General features: G+C 40.0%; 1 protein-coding gene across 4 annotated transcripts in view; it reads right to left on the bottom strand.

The window, feature by feature from the left end:
* The window catches only part of macf1a (microtubule actin crosslinking factor 1a), an 826,555-nt gene that overhangs the window by 409,685 nt on the left and 397,152 nt on the right, over window positions 1-19,718 (bottom strand). For all 4 annotated transcript variants that reach the window (XM_039739817.1, XM_039739818.1, XM_039739819.1 and 1 more), the window contains exon 34: window positions 12,181-12,272. In XM_039739817.1, the coding sequence (XP_039595751.1) occupies window positions 12,181-12,272 (92 nt within the window). The remainder of the gene's footprint in view (window positions 1-12,180; window positions 12,273-19,718) is intronic.

Raw genomic sequence — 19,718 nt, 5'->3', positions numbered from 1 at the left:
AAAAGGCAAATTCATTATACAGGTATATTAAAGCCAGGACAAATCATAATCATAAGGAAATCAGCCAAGATATCTCTGTCCAGTAAACTCCATTAAAAGCATGAACTGAATAAAAAGAAAAGTGAGAACATAAAAAATAATGATATGGACATAGCCACCATAAAATCCACAAAGTGAATTGGCAAATGCAGGGCAAACATCGATGAAATAACAAAACTAAAATCCCAGAATCCTATGAACAAATTCGCAATCTCGAGCCACCTTAACTTCAAACAACTCTCCATCAGCATCTTTTGTTTTGCATATGTGTCAATCAGCGCAAGAAGCCTGCTAGCCCAAACACACTCCCCACCCCACCCCTCTAAACCCACCGACAGAGCCAAGTCAGTCACAAAATTCTCGGAGCTCAAGTCTCTTCATCTGGCAGTGAGATGCCTGGAGTTGTATAGGGTAAATCTATACTAATAAAAGGCAAAGCCCTCACTGACTGACTGACTCACTCATCACTAATTCTCCAACTTCCCGTGTAGGTAGAAGGCTGAAATTTGGCAGGCTTATTTCTTACAGCTTACTTACAAAAGTTAAGCAGGTTTAATTTCGAATTTCTACACGTAACGGTCATCGCGGACGATAGCAGTCGACATGTTCAACTTTCTTATATATGGCCCCATCTTCACGAAATTTGGTAGGCGGTTTATCTGCGCTAACTGAAACCAATGTACGTACTTATTTCTGTGGTATGACGCCACTGTAAGCTACCATATTGAACTTTTCCAACGTCACTAATTCTCCAACTTCCCGTGTAGGTGGAAGGCTGAAATTTGGTACTTATTTCGGTGGTATGATGCCACTGTCAGCCGCCATATTGAACTTTTCAACGGTCTTTGTTACTTATGGGCCCATCTTCAAGATATTTGGTACGCGGGTTCCCAACGCTAACTGAATCCGACTTGCGTACATATATACGTCAACAGCCTGCAGCTCGGTCACCGTATGAGGCGGCGTTAGGTCCCCGATCCCAACGCCTCCCACGTTGTTGGCTGTCTGCCTATAAAAGGCCGTCCGTCGCTCCAGTCTCTACATTCCCTTCCTTGCTTTGCCACGGGATTCACGTCTCCCTGCTGATAACTACAGCCTTTTTATTTAATCCACGGCTTCTCTGCCATTTAATTGCTCATTTATTACGATTATAGTTATTATGTAGGTATTTTAGACTTACTTTACATTGTTCAGGTAACAATTTCCTTTATCATTCCAACCGTACCTTCATTAACATGTCTATCGAGGTGATCACCATCCATCAAAGAACTGTCACTTACCGAGTGGTTTCCATGCCCGGAGATGGCACCTACCTTTTCCATTCTCTTTGTTACATATAGCACGGCCATATCAGGCTCACTCTTGATATCCGGAGGAACATTGTGTCTTATGTATTGAATGACTGGGACAGGTTCAAGGTGTGGACTGATGACGGTACAGGAGATAATTATTCTACACAGGAGCATTAGAAGAGTGAAATGCTTAAGCCCTTCACCTATGCATCTGAATGTGAGTTGATGGCTGCTGGTGAATTGATCAGTTGTCACTTTCAAGTGTACCGAAATGGCCAAATATTTTACACCTTTTGACAACCGCCAATGCCTCTTAAACATCTTAGATTGACAGGTGACGATTTCAGTAGTGCAAACTCTCAAACGCTGGATGTAAAGTTATCGATGAAACTGGTTGTATACTTACGCTTGACAGATGCCGAATGTCTCTTCAACACAAGTCCTACAAATACTGTCGTAATTGAAACAAACCATGAAACTCAAACCGATTATGACAGCAGCAATCCAAGCGATTGAGATTTGAAACAAGATTACTGTTCACATGGCCAACTGTACGTTGCATGCTCAAGAGTAAGCTCAGCGCACAGCTTGGTCATATTACAACCAGAGGGCCGAACTCACAATGTGGTATACAAAGAGATCCTTAACAAATAATTATTGGTATATTTTCCCTCAGTTTAAAAAGGTTTAAATTTTCTTCTTAATAAAAATTTTAAGGCAGTACTTTGCCGCTGCGAAGCACAGGTATTTTGCTAGTAATATATAATTATTTGAAATACATACATTTCATGTCTGTTCTGTGTCTCTTCAACGATCTTTGTAACTGTAGGATGGCAGGAAAGGTGAGGCAAGAAATGTTGAACACGTAACCAAAAGCAGAAACCTTTTCCATGTTAAACTAATAATGACGTGAAGTGTATAATGCGTAAAGACTTTAGTCTAAATATGAAATAAATATGTGCGCTTTAATCTGTACTAATAAAAGGCAAAGCCCTCACTCACTCACTGACTGACTGACTCACTCATTCACTGACTCATCACTAATTCTCCATTTTCCCGTGTAGGTAGAAGGCTGAAATTTGGCAGGCTCATTCCTTACAGCTTACTTACAAAAGTTGGGCAGGTTTCATTTCGAAATTCTAAGCGTAATGATCATAACTGGAAGGTATTTTTCTCCATATACTGTAATGGAGTGGAGCTGGATGGCCGTGGAGGGCGGAGTTTCATTTGACATCATCACGCCTCCCACGTAATCACGTGAACTGACTATCAACGCAGCACGTAGAAAACCAGGAAGAGCTCAAAAAAGCGCTGAAGAAAACATGCATTATATAATTGAGAAGGCAGCGAAACAATAAGAAGCGAGCGACTGACATATACAACCATATTCATGAGTGCTGCTACTTCGGAAACAAAGCACGGTGTAAACCTAAAGTTTAAATTAAGTTCATTGACAGGCTGCCGCTGGTGTTTGTAATTTAGTTCCTGCCCATATAAGGCCGTCCTTCAGCGGCAATCCAATAGAAACAATGCCGCTAAATATTCATGGGTGAAGGACTGTGCTTATGCAGAGGAAGATGAGATGGTCAGGGTGGTGTTTGGCACAAACTCAGTGAAACTGCGAGAGAAACTTTTAAGTGCCGGGTCATAGCTAACATTAAATACAGCCGTGGACATCACACGAGATGGCACCAGCACAGCTGGGAACCTTCGATGCAAGAACACCAAGCGGCTCAAGTGAACTGATACAGTGCACAGACAAAAAGCAACAGTTCCAAAAAGTGCTGAACAAAAACCGAATTACACAATTGAGAAGGCAGCAAAAAAGCGTCTGATACATACAAGCATATTCATAAGTGCAGCTACTGCGGAAACAAAGCACGCGGTGGAAAAAGTCAATGTCCCACTAAAGGAAGACAGTGCAAAAAAACCCGTGCATGTAGTGTGTCAGGTCTCAGATAAAGAAGAAGACGAGCTGTTTATTGATGCAGTAAGAAACAAATCGATGAATAAAACCTCTTATCTTTACAACGATTGACAAACACGGAATGTAACTTGAACACATCACATCGTACAAATACGACCCTGATTGAAAGAAATGATGATAATTAAATCCTTGATGACAGCAACACTCAAAAACACTCACAAAACAATTACTGTACAGTATATTGACAATCATGTTACGTTATTTTTAAAATGTTACCTTTTCTTTTTCAAAACTTCTTTAACACACTATTTCTCCGCTGCGAATGAATATATATATATATATATATATATATATATATATATATATATATAATTGTAGAGACTTCGCCTCTAGCGGCGACATCCGAGGTTCAATTCCCGAGAGGGGGTGCACCGAGTATGTACGCGCGCTTCTCGATTCATTTTACCCTCGCATCTCCTTGGTTTGGGACGTATGAAAAAAAAAAAACGGTCAACGCAGAATCATGTTACGTTATTTTTAAAATGTTTCCTTTTCTTAGCACAAGCACGGCTGAGAAGCTTCGATGCATGTACTCATAGCGTTAAAAAATAACGCATTTAATCACACTTTCAATTCCAAACAAAGGGAACTTTTGTCAATGCATGATTTCCTGGTACATCGATTACACTGATGCACACATCACAGCTACAAAAATGTTAGAGTCGGAATGAAGCGCGTTCCTACGACTGATCGGAGGAAAATTTCATTTCAAAAAACTACCCAAGCGAAGCCTTGATAAAAGCATGGTTTTGTGCACACTGAAAAGCAAGCAAAATTAGATGCATTACAGAAAGCGGACTTTGTGGCTCTTACTGGGGATAATTGGACTTCCGTGACTGTTAGTAATTCTAATTACATCTAATTACAAATTGCTCAATGATCACACTGTTTTAGCCTAATGTACAAAATAATTTTAGCTAAGGTTACTCAGAGTTTAAAGATTAAGTTGGTCAAATTACCTTTTATGTTTCTGATTTATTTTTTTAAGAAGAAAAACTGCACTTTATGTTGAAATTTTGGTTATTATTATTTAAAGACAATACCATTCTGAAAATGTACTTAAAGTACTTAAACTACCACTTTATTTTTTAAGTCTGCCCAATTTTAACCAGGAATGATATTTTTGTTTCTGTTTTGAATTCAAATGCAGTTTAAAAGCATTTTTTTTCAGAAATTAAAACAGCTTGAGTTTACATTATTCATGTCTATGTCTATTATTTGATTCTGTCGCCCACTAAAACCCTTTTAAATTAAAAAAACATTTGCGATTTGGGTCAAACTTACGTGTGCGATTACATATGATTAATCAAGATTAATTTTTACACAGCCTCTAATTAATTGGATTAATTTTTTTAATCGAGTCCCACCCCTAATATATATATATGTAGATTTGTGTATATATGTGTATATACAGTATATATATATATATATATAGATATGTATATGTATATATATGTGTGTGTATATATGTGTATATGTATATGTATATATATATATGTAAATATATAACTGTATATATATGTGTATATATATATATGTCTATATTTGTATATGTGTATATGTATATATGTTTATATATATGTGTGTGTGTGTATATATATATATATATATATATATATATATATATATATATATATGCCAACAACACTCATGACAATGACAATTGTCAATCATGTTACGTTATTATTAAAATGTTTCCTTTTCTTTTTATTTCTCCGCTGCCAAGCGCAGGTATTTTGCTATATATATATATATATATTTATTCTCTCTAAATCACGATCACGATACATACTTCCGCCAACCCCACCCATGGATCTGACACTGTTAGTTTTTATTTGAAACTGGGATTAACTGGAGATGTGAGTGGTGTTTTGAGACAATGGACCTGGACATTCTCTCATCTGGAGGGATTAAAGCTGACATACAAATGCTGGTGAATCTGCCTTCTTCGTTTCTCACCGTCACTTGATTTTTTGTATTCAGTTTTATTGAGTGCTCCTGCTCACGCTGAATTAGTATGCACCTTATGGTCTATGATGTCAAAAAAAAAACAAAAAAAAACAGAGACATAGGTATATATGATATTTGGAATTATTTGTTTTATAACCTGTATAGTACATTTCGGAAAACTTTGTGGCACGGATGCAACATTATTCATATTATTCATATTCATTCGCGTAACATCTTGTGGTTTGTAATCAGTGGCCGTGTGCTTTTTTTTCCCCAATCTTGCCAGTCTCCACAAGTTGCTGTATGCTGTTTCGTTAGCACTCCGGGACATGCAGAGGAAAGAATAGTACAGAGCAGTAACTTCAGCGCTATATGCAATCATCAGATTCAAATGTTAACAGTTCACACACACGCGCAAGGATCGTCCTTCCTACATTTACAACGTGTGTACCTGTTACAATGTACACACTTCTCTCTATGTTGTGGTTTCTATTACAGCGCCAGCATAAATTCACACCCGATCTGACGCTGTTCGTTTTCAAATAATATTGCACTAGTGCAATGATGTTTTCACATATATTGTCTCTTTCTTTCAGTTGTGTAATAGAAACCACAGCATAGAGAGAAGTGTGTACATTGTAACAGGTACACACGTTGTAAATGTAGGAAGGCGCGTGTGTGAACTGTTAACATTTGAATCTGATGATTGCATATAGCGGTCAAGTTACTGCTCTGTAATATTCTTTCCTCTGCATGTCCTGGAGTACAAAAGAAACAGCATACAGCAACATGTGGGGACTAGCAAGTTCGGGGAAAAAAAACACACGGTCACAGATTACAACCCGCATGATGTTATGTGAAATAATATGAGATACTATGAATAATGTTGCATCCGTGCCACAAAGTTTTCCGAAATGTACTATACACGTCAAAAATGAATAATTCCAAATATATATACCTATTGTTTCTGTTTTGTTTTTGTTTTTTTTGACATGATAGACCATAAGGTGCATACTAATTCAGTGTGAGCAGCAACACTCAATAAAACTGGATAAAAAAAAATCAAGTGATGGTGAGATACGAAGAAGGCAGATTCACCAGCGTTTGTGTGTCAGCTTTAATCCCTCCAGATGAGAGAATGTCCAGTTCCATTGTCTCAAAACACCACTCACATCTCCAGTTATTCCCAGTTTCAAATAAAAACTAACAGTGTCAGATCCCTGAGGGGAGGGGGGCAGTAGTATGTATCGTGATTTAGAGAGAATAAAAGTGAAAAAAAAAAAAGGTAGCTTTTACAAGTCCTATATGCCTAATGTACACCATGTGTTACAGACACAAACCATGTGTATGTGTGTACTGTATAATATTAACAATAAAAACAGCTCACTACTGAAAACGCCAAATATAGGAGTGAGTCGGGATTAAACCAGGGACTCTTGATTACAAGTCAGCAAATCTTACCGCAACGCCACGGAAGCTGTTGTCTTTTCCTTGAACCTTTTGTGAAAGTGTTTACTTGATCTTTGGACTTCAGGCTTCATACATTCTATAGGTTATGCCTACATTTTGTCATTTACTACTAAAATATGAAAAACGTTTCTGTTTTAAAAATGTGTTTACACAGATTGCTGTAGAAACGGAACACACATGAAATGTGTGTTTTCCAAATAATTATTTCCACTCTAAAACTCCACTTCACTCCCAGATAATCAATCAAGGCACGAGGTGGGTGAAGTTCGTGCACGTTCTAAGTCAGTGTGGGGATGGAATAGCCAGCTGCTTGCAGTTTGTCTTTATCGGCACATTTAGAGGACAAAAGACGCTGATGGAGAGGTGTGAACGGATTTAAGGTGGGCCGGATCAACGAGTTTTTTCATAGGCTCTGGTAATTCTAGTGTTTAAGAGGAGGCAAGGTAGTGTGGCCAGAGTGGTTCCGGGACACGATACAGGCTTGGGTGTTTCCGCAGTAAAGTGCACACGTGTGAGATTGCCAATGTCCGTAATTGATGCCGGGAGCTGCTAATAGCAGAACCTGTGCCATGGAGGGAAAAGAAAAAAGATGGAGGTTAAGAGAGAAGGAGTAGGAGAAGAGTAGGAGGCGAGTGAGCAAGCGAGTGAGAGAAGGCTCGCTGTAATAAGGAGAGGCAGCTGGGAAGCGAGCCCTAGTGGGGTGTTTGGCCGGAACCCAGGGACAGATGAATTGGGTCACTCCTGCTAAGTTTTGCAGAGGAGCAGGAGTGACTACGATCGAGCACGGCTTGCCGCATAAGGCCGTGGAAGGCAACGGGAGTCGGAGGTCTGGGAGGTTTAAGCCCCAGAGTGAGCACCCTGGTCGCTGGGGAACCCAAGTCTAGGTCTGGCGAGAGCCATACAAGCCAAGGATCGAAAGGTTACCAGACCAGAAGGAGAAGGTCAGCTGCAGGTAGTGTAACTCCCCTGTTGCAGGGCCAGGAAGGGAGAAGCAGGGGGGCCTGCTTCCAGCCCGTATTTTAAACTTGTTTTAAAGGATTTATTTACGGGGATTTTAACCTCGACCTTTTTACATGTTTTTAATGGATTATTCATATATTGACGCTTGGAATACTGCACTTTGTTTGGAAACTGTTTGGACTGGTTTCTTTTAAATAATAGCACTGTTTGCACTTTGCACCTTCCCCTTGCTTCGTTTGGTGTCCTCATTGTCCAACTCATCTGGTTATATTAATGACGGTATTGGGTTCAAGAGGCTCCCAAAAGTAAGAAGGGAGCATGGAGCAAGATCTGTATTGTCACAAGGTAGTAAAACTTTACACCAGCTGTTACAGACTGAAATCAAAGGCGGCCTCTTTTTGGGCGCATACACTGTCAGCATGGCACTGCCAGAGTACTAAAGTGACTATAGCTGCAGGTGGAAGTCCCATTTTACTTATGGTGCCAAGCAGAGTTGTGTTGTGGTATTGCAGTCTATTAGTCAGCAAAAGTGCTGTGAAGAAAATGTCTGTTGTTACAGTTCTGCCTTTGTCCAGAAACGGCTCCATAAGCTTTATGACCACAGATTCGGAAAGTCTTTGCAACAACAAAACGTTGCAAGATGTCAGAGATCACACCATATCTGATGTTTTTTACACATTTGGCATGGGAGTTTTTATTGTCAAAGTGCAAATGTTGCATGGTAGCCTGATAGTTGTCACAGGACATCGTATCTTTGATTGCCGGTACAACAGATACTGTAGTTCTGAGCAGGCATCAACCACAGCACCAACTGTGGTCATCGCTGCTCTTGTGAAAAGAATGGAGATAAATGCCATCAACTCAGAGAGGGAGAGGCAAGTACACTGTACCACGTGAATGTCACTAACAGAATAAAACTGAATAATACAAATACAAGCGCTAACTTTTGCAAGTAGCCAAAATTAATACTGGGTGTTACAGACTCCAATCAAATGCATGTTTTTATTAAATTATAGTAATAATAATAGCAGCTCATTACTCAAAACGCAGAGCAACCAGCCTCGAACCTAGAACCTTTAGGTTTATAAGACAGCAGTTCCTACCTCTCCACCATTCAAGAATACAAATCAACTTCCTGTCAATTGACATCTGAGCTTAGGTTTTTGACTGCAACATGAAAATCAAATTATTTTTTTTTCCTTTGGTTATATTTTTGAAGAAAAGCACAAGTGTTTATTTGATATTTGGACTAAAGTCTTCACACATTATACACTTCACGTCATTATTAGTATAACATGGAAAATGTTTCTGTTTTAGCAATGTGTTCAGCAGTTCCTGTCATCCAACACTTACACAGATAGGTGTAGACATAGAACACACATGAAATGTATGTACAGTAATCCCTCGCTATATCGCGCTTTGACTTTCACGGCTTCACTCTATCGCGGATTTTATATGAAAGCATAACTAAATATATAACGCAGATTTTTCGCTGCTTCGCGGGTTCTGCGGACAATGTGTCTTTTTACTTCCTGTACATGCTTCCTCAGTTGGTTTGCCCAGTTGATTTCATACAAGGGACGCTATTGGCAGATGACTGAGAAGCTAACCAATCAGAGCACGCAGTTAAGTTCCTGCGTGCTGAATGCAGTGTTAACCAGGAAGTCTCGTCTCGCTCATTCAGCATCAACGTGTTTCGCTGTGTAAAGAGTTGTGCTCTTTTGTGTTTATCTTTGTGCATAGTCAAGCCCTTCATTATGGCTCCAAAGCGATCTGCTACTGCTTCAGGGGCCGTGCCCAAGCGCAAACGGAAGATGTTGACGATTGCCGAAAAGGTAAACGTTTTGAATTTGTTGAAGGCTACGATTCTTTTTATTTAAAAAGTAGGAAAGGAATATAAGATCTACGGCCTACGGCCGCAGTGTCTTTTTAACCTGGGTGCAAAACAAGTTGTAAGTGGATGTAATAAGTCAGTAGTCTGAATGGAATCTGCTTTAAGGATTTGGATTGAAGACTGCCAGAAGAAGAACCACTGCAGTGCTACACAATCGCCTGAAGTGGCTCCTTTAAGGGCTGTAACGCTCTCCTTTGTTGTGCAGTAAAATTAAACTCATTGTTATCGGGCAAGTCATCGTGTCATTGTTGGCGAGTAACCATAATTAATTTTCTACTTACAGTACTTAGTACATGTACGTACGTTTAATGTCACTGTACACACATTTACAGTATACTATTTTTCTTGCATTGTACGTATTTATTGCTGGTGGCCTGTCTATCGTAATGGCTGTAACATGTGATATCGGAGACACTCAATATCTTTAAAATAATATTTATGTTTTACTGTACATAAACAGTGTGTTTATATACATAATTTCAATGAATCTTACCTAATATCTAAGAGAATACAAAGGTATTATGCTGTATAACTCTGCGGGGAATATTTATAAACAGTGTGGGAGAGTTTATAAGGGCTTAAAATATATAAAAATAACCATACAAACATATGGTTTCTACTTTCCGGATTTTCACCTATCGCGGGGGAGTCTGGAACGCAACCCCCCGCGATCGAGGAGGGATTACTGTATTCCAAATAAAAATATACTAGTCGACGGCCACTGTAGCATACAGCGGTGTAAGAATAGGAGCGGAAAACGGTGAGAAAGGAATTCAGATATCAAGAAGAAAGAAATACTTCTTGAAAGACGCAGTTGTGAAAAGGTGTTTTGCTGGAGATAACAGATAATGAGTGGAAAGATCTAACCCCAGAAAAGCTACGTACAACAATAGTTTTGTTGCATGTATCTTGGACTTCCTGGAAATGTAGACAGTAACATGATCATTTTGCCTACACGTACATTGTTATTTTCAGCCTTTGCTTGCAGTGCATCTGATAGTCCTTTGTATTGTTCCACGCGCAGATCTTGTTGATGTAATCTGAGATAGTTGAGATGCGCGCCCTCTGTTTTAACATATGCATCTACGACGTACTGTTGGAATAGATTGCCACTGGAATGCAAAATACTAAATGTATTCCTCATTGATAATCTGTATGTGTAAAATTGGCATTGAGTAAGCCTGATTTGGTTGGCGGTTCTTTTCTCGGGAACAAGTTGTAAATCTTTGTGCCAGCCAATGTCTCCGTAAGGGAATAAAAGTGGGTAAACCATAGGATCGCAATTCATATTGAGCGTGCAAATCTGTTTACAGGAGTTTCCTCTGGGACAGATGCAAATGTCCCTTTTGGCAGGGAGTTCACCATCTTCTCCGACGAAAATCGCTGCAACATTGGTGTGACATGTCGGGGCATTGCATCATCGTAAATCCTGCCCAAGGTTTTCCTTGAAAACCATTTGTACAGATGCTATTGGATTGGACTGAGCAATTTCATACATGTGTTTGTATGATTTAGCGAAGAGGTTGATGGTTCTGAGCACAGAATCTAGCTGGAGAAGTAATTTTTTTGCTGCATGCAGAGTTTGCTTTATTTTGAAAGCGTACTTCAGTAGCTTGCACTGTGTCAAAAACATACAACTGTCCATATCCTGGAGAGGTAGAAGTGTAAGTGTATAGTGGAGAGATTTGGTGATACATTTGCCATGTATTTTAAAACAGTATGGTCCATGGCCAGGAGGCTGAGTTATCTGTGCATCCTTGGAAGCAAATGTTAGAGAAGAGTTGTATTCTCGAATGTGTTCATTTTTACCTTCTGATGTTTTCTGTGTAAGAAGCTGTTGTAAAGACACAGGTGGCTCCTGCAAAGGTGGTAAAGGTACTTTACCATCGTGGCAGCACCTTGAGTACTTGTTTGGATGTATTACCCTCAGCAGGCCAGTATAGTGCATGACAGTGTTTGCACTGCTGGTCTGGAGTCCCAATGTTGTACTCTTGGACGGGAAGATGGGAATGAGGTGAAGAAGTACCTGTGGTAACAGGAACAGGACTGTGTGTATATCTGCTGAGACTGCGTTGGTGGACTGCGTGTCAGCTGCATGCGGGCGGAACCAGTTTTGAAGAGGAACCGCAGGCAGCGTGGGGAAGGGTTTGGAAGAAGACAAATAGGAATCGAGAAATGCCATGCCGGCTGCGTGTGGCTGGGACCGGTTTTGAAGTGGAAGCAGAACGAACCAGAAGAGAAATATATATAAGAGATTATTTACCCTATACACCACCAGGCACCTCACTCCCAGATAAAGAGACCTCAGCTCTGAGAATTCCGCCGGTGTGGGGATTAATGGGACAGCAGGTTGCTTGTGCTAATCAACACATATGCAAAACAAAAGACGCTGATGGAGAGGTGCGAAGGAATTTACGGTTGCCTGGGATTACAAGTTTTTTCATAGGCTTCAGCGTTTCTAGTGTTAAGTAAGTAACTACAAGTACACAATGAAGAAAAAAAAGATCACTCTAGAAGGGCATTAGCGAATTTCGGTAGAAGGTTAATTTAAAAAATACACAGAGGTTAAGAAAGTGAAGTATACTTACTTGTTGGCCTTTTTTGACTGTAGAAAAAACTGCACAGTCCTGGTAATTTCTGAAACTTGGTCCTTCCTAGAAGCCAGCTCAATGGATATGGCCTGCAAAAAAAAAAAAAACAAGCGCAAAAAATATAAATAGCCTCCTATCAAAAGCATTTCCTTGTTTATTAGAATTTGAAATCAATCAAGAGCAGATATAGTACTTACTGTAAGAATAACAACATGCAATGGCAATGAACATGGTATTAAAATCCATATAAACAAAGTGCTGTTGCTTACATGGACAGACTGACTGTCACTACCAAGTCAGTGCTTGGACCTGAGTGAATCCTTAAAGGGTGGGCCAGGATGACCTTTAAACCCACAAAATCAAGATTATTAAACCTCAAAAAATGGAAGGTTGTAGATAACTTCCAGTTTTCTGTTGCAAACACACCAATACTTAACTTTCAAAGAAGTAAGCTAAAAGCCTGGGGAAATGGTTTGAAACAACCCTCACAGACTCCAATCAGCAAAAACTGAGACAATCTTAATGGATGGCTATAGGATGAACACAAGACAGGCCTACCAGGAAAATTCAAGGTATGGATAACCAACACAGAATCTTACCAAGAATACTTTGGTCACTGCCTATATATGCATTTCTAGTCTTCACCATTACTGATCTAGAAAGAGTACTTTACCTCTTCCCGAGAGGATGGCTAGGTTTACCAAGAAGCTCAGCAGCATAGTGCACCTCTTGGAAAGTGAAAATTATGACTCCCTTAAAGTCCATCAGGGAAGTATTTAAGTTTGTGCACTTTCAGGGAGGTGCTGTAGTACCGGAAATCCAGTGACACAAATGTCTGAAGGCCACTGGTTGTGCTGAAGTTAGGTAGAAAGTGGAAGGCAGAGGCTGCAGTAGATCTGGCCGAGTCAAAACCAGAGAACATTGGTTGGAGCTGTGGTCGGGGAAGAGCCAACCTATGTAACTCATAGTTTCCCACTTTATGAGAAACCAAGAAGCAGTATGGCTTGATTCAGAGGCAGGTTAGAATAGCTGTTAAGGAGAAAAGAACCAGCAGAGCAGTCACATTGAAATACCAATGGGCCTTGACAAGATGTGAGCATGCAATGGACAAAAGATTATGTGGAATGACTTGTGGTGGTGGGCTGAGTCATACCATGTGAAGTTCCTGATGAAGGTATGCTACAATGTTAGGGAAAACCAGACTGCCTCCTCGTTCCAAAGAAGGGTTTGCTGGGACACATTCTCCAATGCTGACCAAGATATTTAGCAGGAGGTCACTATAGATGGCAGCATGACAAGTTGCTCCAAACTATAGCAGGCACAGTCTGCAGTGCAATTAACAGCAGCTGAAAAGACATCACTGGAGAGAACATCATCTGTCTTGTCACGGAAAGTGAAACCAACAATGCCATGAACACAAAGAGTAGCAGGGTTGCTCCACACTGCCTAGGACTGGCAGATATCGAAGAACAACTAAAATTCTAAAACTATGCACTGGTCATATTCAACAAAGCACACTGTCATAGTTAAGTTCAAATTACCATGAGAAGAATCGATGGAAGAGACCTCGGAGAGGAAAAGAGCAAAGAATAAAGGCATTATTAGCAACTGTCATTCTGAAGGATGGAAAGCGAAGTTTTAGCATGTGGATGTGTGGGGTATTACAGAAAAGTCTCTCTGTAAGGCCTTTGCAGAATTATAGGAGTAAGGAAGACAACAATTATCAGCACATCATGGAGGAAGCCAAGAAAGCATCACAATGGTTTTGGAGGAAGACAGCAGATCCATGGACTGCTGCTAGGGTACGGGCCAGGAACTGATAACTACTGGTTGGGTTGACTGGGATATGGTAAATGATGTTAGAAGAACTGAAACAACCAATGATCCCAAGTAACATCACTGATAATGTGCTGTAGTGAAAATTTTGGTAATTGCCATTGAACAATTGGCAACAACAAAAAGACTTTATAAATAATATTCCTAGGTATTGATGATAAGGTGCTACAAATTACAAATCCATTTTCATCATTTTCATGCATATTAAATATATTGGATGAGTTGCACAGGATCTCAGTGTTCAAAATTAGCTCAAATAAGAGTATATGATTCCCAGGAATTGGTCCTAGCACACCACACTAAACTAGAATACTTTTTAATGTTTGTCCTAGAATAGTTCATATATGTAGGAAGACCTAGTCAAATTTAATTTCTACAATATAATTAAAAAAAAACACCTCTAGATTTTAATTTGAAACTAAGATTGACTTTGGCTGGAGACGAAGACCGATTTAGTGATGTGCTGAAATCATCCTTATGAGTAAAAGGAGTGCCAAGTGTTTTTGTATTACTCCTGTGCGAGTTCATGAAAATAAAAATTTTGCTCTTAAAAAGCACTAACAAGTAGTGCAGGATTTTATAAAGCTTTTATCGTAATGGCAGTTTTTTTTTTTTGTTTGTTTTTTGCTTTTTATTCATCCACCAAGGAGCAAATATAGCAAAGTATTTGGAAAAGTGTTTGGATTCAAATCTGTAGTGTTTCAGAGTATAGAAAATTGTATTCTTAAAATTGGTAATCTCTATGTATTAGAAAAGTATTCTAAGCACATAAGAAAATTAGACACTTAGACACTATATTTTAATAAGTATTAAAATGTGAGTTAGAAGTTAAAAAGGTCATGCCTATATATTTTTATAACCCTGTATAAGAAACTGACCAGCATTATCTCTCAAATTTAAATTCTGGACGTGCATGACAGTTGAGAAGAGATGGGTCCCTTGATAAGAAGGGAAATGTAAACTCTTGGATTGTAAATAATGGGTGATCGCTTGGAAAGAAGCGGGGTTCAGTTAGGGGCTGTCAGGCAGATATGATGGACAGTGAGCCATTTACCACTCACCCAGCTGAGAAATAATCTATACTAATAAAAGGCAAAGCCCTCACTGACTGACTAACTCACTCACTCATCATTAATTCTCCAACTTCCCGCGTACGTAGAAGGCTGAAATTTGGCAGGCTTATTCCTTACAGCTTACTTACAAAAGTTAAGCAGGTTTCATTTCGAAATTCTACACGTAACGGTCATAACGGTGAACAACATCCGCCATGTTGAACTTTCTTATTTATGGCCCCATCTTCACGAAATTTGGTAGGTGGCTTCCCTGCGCTAACCAAAACCGATGTATGTACTTACGTATTTCGGTGTATGACGCCACTGTCGGCCGCCATATTGAATTTTCCAAAAGTCACTAATTCTCCAACTTCCCGTGTAGGTAGAAGGCTGAAATTTGGCAGGCTCATTCTTTACAGCTTACTTACAAAAGTTAAGCAGGTTTCATTTCGAAATTCTACACGTAATTGCGCTAACTGAAACCAATGTATGTACTTATTTCGGTGGTATGACGCCACTTTTAGCCACCATATTGAACTTTCCAACGTCACTAATTCTCCAACTTCCCGTGTAGGTAGAAGGCTGAAATTTGGCACTTATTTCAGTGGTATGATGCCACTGTCGGCTGCCATATTGAACTTTTCAATGGTCTTTGTTACTTATGGGCCCATCTTCAAGAAATTTGATACGTGGGTTCCCAACGCTAACTGAATCCTACTTACGTACATATATATGACCATAGCCTGCAGCTCGGTCACTGTGTGAGGCAGCGTTGGGTCCCCCATCCAAACGCCTCCCACGTTGTTGGCTACCTGCCTATATAAGGCCGTCCGTCACTCCAGTCTCTATATTCCCTCCTTGCTTCGCCACGGGATTCGCGTCTCCCTGCTGATAACTACAGCCTTTTTATTTAATCCACGGCTTCTCCGCTGTTTTATTGTTCATTTATTACAATTATAGTTATTGTGTAGGTATTTTAGAGTTACTTTACATTGTTCAGGTAACCATTTCCTTTATCATTCCAACCGTACCCGCATTAACATGTCTATCGAGGTGATCACCATCGATCAAAGAACTGTCACTTACCGAGTGGTTTCCATGCCCAGAGATGGCTTCTACCTTTTCCATTCTCTTTGTTACATATTGCACGGCCATATCAGGCTCACTCTTGATATCCGGAGGAACTTTGTGTCTTATGTATTGAATGACTGGGACAGGTTCAAGGTGTGGACTGATGACGGTACAGGAGATAATTATACTACACAGGAGCACTATAAGAATGAAATGCTTAAGCACTTCACCTATGCATCTGCATGTGAGTTGATGGCTGCCGCTGAATTGTTCGGTTGTCGCTTTCAAGTGTACTGAAATGGCCAAATATTTTACACCTTTGGACAACCGCCAATGCCTCTTAAACATCTTAGATTCACAGGTGACAATTTCAGTAGGGGACACTTTGATGTTTATGAATGTTTAAACTCTCAAAAGCTGGATATGAAGTTATCGATGAAACTGGTTGTATACTTACAGCGCTTGACAGATGCCGAATGTCTCTTCAACACAAGTCCTACAAATACTGTCGTAATTGAAACAAACCATGAAACTCAAACCGATTATGACAGCAGCAATCCAAGCTTTGAGATTTGAAACAAGATTACTGTTCCAATGGCCAACTGTACATTGCATGCTTAAGAGTAAGCTCAGCACACAGCTTGGTCATATTACAACCAGAGGGCCGAACTCACAATGTAGTATACATTATAGTTTAAAAAGATTTAAATTTCTTCTTAATAAAACTTTTAAGGCAGTACTTTGCAGCTGCGAAGCGCAGGTATTTTGCTAGTGGTAGAATAATTAGGGGAAGGACTACAGCAATGGAATGCTAAGAGTCAGATGAGGAAGAATAATGGCTTGAATGATGAGAATTGTAATAAATGAAAAAGGTGCCTATTGCTGGATGCTCATTATCCCATTTTAATGAGTCTATATGCATGCTGTACAACAAAGCTTAATTCTGCTGTCTGTTCTGAAGTGCCTTCTGAAGTGTCTGAAGGCACGCCTGCCCTGTCAGCCTGCTTCAACACGAGGCGCGGTAGAGGGCACAAAGCAGTGAAAGCAGTCTCAGAAATAGGCCAGTCTGTCCGTAAATAACCAGCAGTGTACTGACGAATAGTTAAGAGTAACAGAGACTCCTAAGGCCAGGGTTATACTTCACGCGACGCATGCTGCAGCGGACACTCCTGCTACGCAAGCGTTGTACTGTTTATACTTGCGCACATACTTTATGTAAATCTGGAGGAATCCACCAGGAGGCAGTGCGAGATATTATCACGGTGAGAACAGGTTCGGCTTTGCTGTGTTGTGAATTGCCTGGAACACCCATTAAATTCCGATGACATCTTACCGCAATATCTCTGAAATGGATGTTTAATGATTAAACCCATCAGTCTAGGGATTTGTCCATTTCAGGTAGCATTGGGCACGACGCAGAAACAATCCTTGGACAAGGCATCAGCTCATCCAAGGTAAATACAAGCACACACATATACGCTGGCGTCATTTTAGTGTAACCAAATCTGCATATCTTTGGAAGGAAACCGGAGCACACTGTGGAAACCCAGCAGGAAAACATGTACACTCCAGGCAGGGAATATCAGCGACGTAACACCCTGCAAGACAGGAGCACTAACGCTCTGCCACCGTGTCACCCCTATGTGTGTAATTATTAACAGTATTCATTATTTAAATGAAATTACCAATTTATCTGTAAAATGTAACATACATACTTCAATGCAATTCATCATGAAAGTGATATCAAGTATAAATCTAAGGATTCTAAATGTGCAGAGAGTTGAAATAAGATACATTTAATGTACTCAGTGTGGCGATCTATTGCTGTTTGCTGCTGCTGTCAGTACCGGAGGAAGCCCAAGAAAAAAAAAAAGACAGCACAAAAGATGGTATGTGAGACTTTTAAAAGGTATCGTGTCATTACAATCGGGAATATGCGACGCTTGAATATAAAAGCACCACGAATGCATTTGTATGTTGGCATTTTGCTTCACCATTTTGAACCATTCATCAAACATTGAAGCACGCACACCGATCTCATAGGATCCACAAAGTGACATTCTGTCGCATGTAGATAGTAACCAGAGATTCTGACGTCACATTCCAACTTTTAGCACACTGCGCCCCCCCCCAGCTTTTTGCTGGTATTGCAACTCGCACACGCGTTGTGTTAATTTCTGAGGACCTGCTCAGAGGACGCATCAAATGAATGCTGGGCACGCGTGGCAGCCATGATGCAGGCACATACGCGTTCTGAGTGTGTAGTATAAACAAGCCCTAAGAGGGAAAAACTTAAGGTATTTAAAGAATAACTGGAGAGAGCACTATATAGCGCTCATATAGGAAATCATTAGCACCAGTAATGAGCAAAGGCATAAATTTACTGTATAAGGAAGAAAAGCACTTCATTTAAGTAGAGTGTAGGCAGTATATATGAAAATGGTAATGAAAGTAGAGACGCAGAGTTAAGAAAACAGAGAAGAGAAAAGTAAAGTTTAATAACTTCACTAAAGACACGCACAGGGAAAGAGTATTATACAAGCTTAAAAGGATAGGCAGATGTTAAGTAAGTACAGTATAATTCTATAATCTAATATTAATTTAAACAAGTTATGCTAAATAAATTTAATAAAAAACGGGTTGAGCAGTTCAATAATCCAAGCTGAAATGTTAAAAATGAGGTAAGAACGATGGAAGTGCTATTTGATGTTGGACTTTTTGAAGGGTGGCTTGGACAATTCAGTCCATCTTGAAGGCTATGTCTGTAGTAGACTTCTGATGATCAAAGTCACTGAACTGGAGGAGGAGGTGGCTGGCCTGTGTTATACTAGAGAATTGGCAGACCTGGCCCTGGTGTTCTTAATTGAGATGGTGTGCACACTTAAGGTGAAACGGGAGGAGGGGGAGAGCAGATTCCAGACCACAAAGGCAGAAATGGGTGGGAAATAGGTGCAAAGAAAAAGCTGCACACTGTTTGGAGACATCAATCCCGGAATTGAAAGCGTCAGATCATTTACAGGACTATTCAGAGCTGAATGGTGACTTTGAAACCTCTGAAGTAGAAGGCAGATATAAGAAGCCACAACAGGCAAGCTCAAAACTAGTCCCCAGAAAAAGAAATGTTGCAGAAGTGGGAGACCCATTATTACAAGGATTAAAACATATATTTTTTTCCCCAGGGAAAGAGAATCTTGCACAGCATGAAGCCATTTGAGTGCACAGGTGATAGACTTCCATGAAAGAATGAATTGTTAGTCATAGTTGTCATTGTCCATGTTCAAATAAATGCTATACATAAGGATACATAAGGGAGGGTGTTTGCTCTGCAGTCCAAACTAAAACAGTTAGGTACCAAGCTGAGGACCACAACTAACAAGGTACATCTTCTGCAAAGTATTACCTGTGCCGCATTCTTGGGGCAATATGAATACCGCTAAAACAAATGAGGCCATTAAACCAGGAAAAGGATGGGCAGAAAGTTTGACAGGCCAGGTTTAAAACTGTACATGAAGTACTGCATGTGAAAAATGCAAGACCTCTTTGATGTTGGACTTTTTGGAGGGTGGCTTGGACAAG

Source organism: Polypterus senegalus, chromosome 17 (assembly GCF_016835505.1).
Source record: "Polypterus senegalus isolate Bchr_013 chromosome 17, ASM1683550v1, whole genome shotgun sequence".
Lineage (NCBI taxonomy): Eukaryota > Metazoa > Chordata > Cladistia > Polypteriformes > Polypteridae > Polypterus > Polypterus senegalus.
Note: the sequence above shows the minus strand (reverse complement) of the source record. Positions and strands in the feature narration are given on the sequence as shown.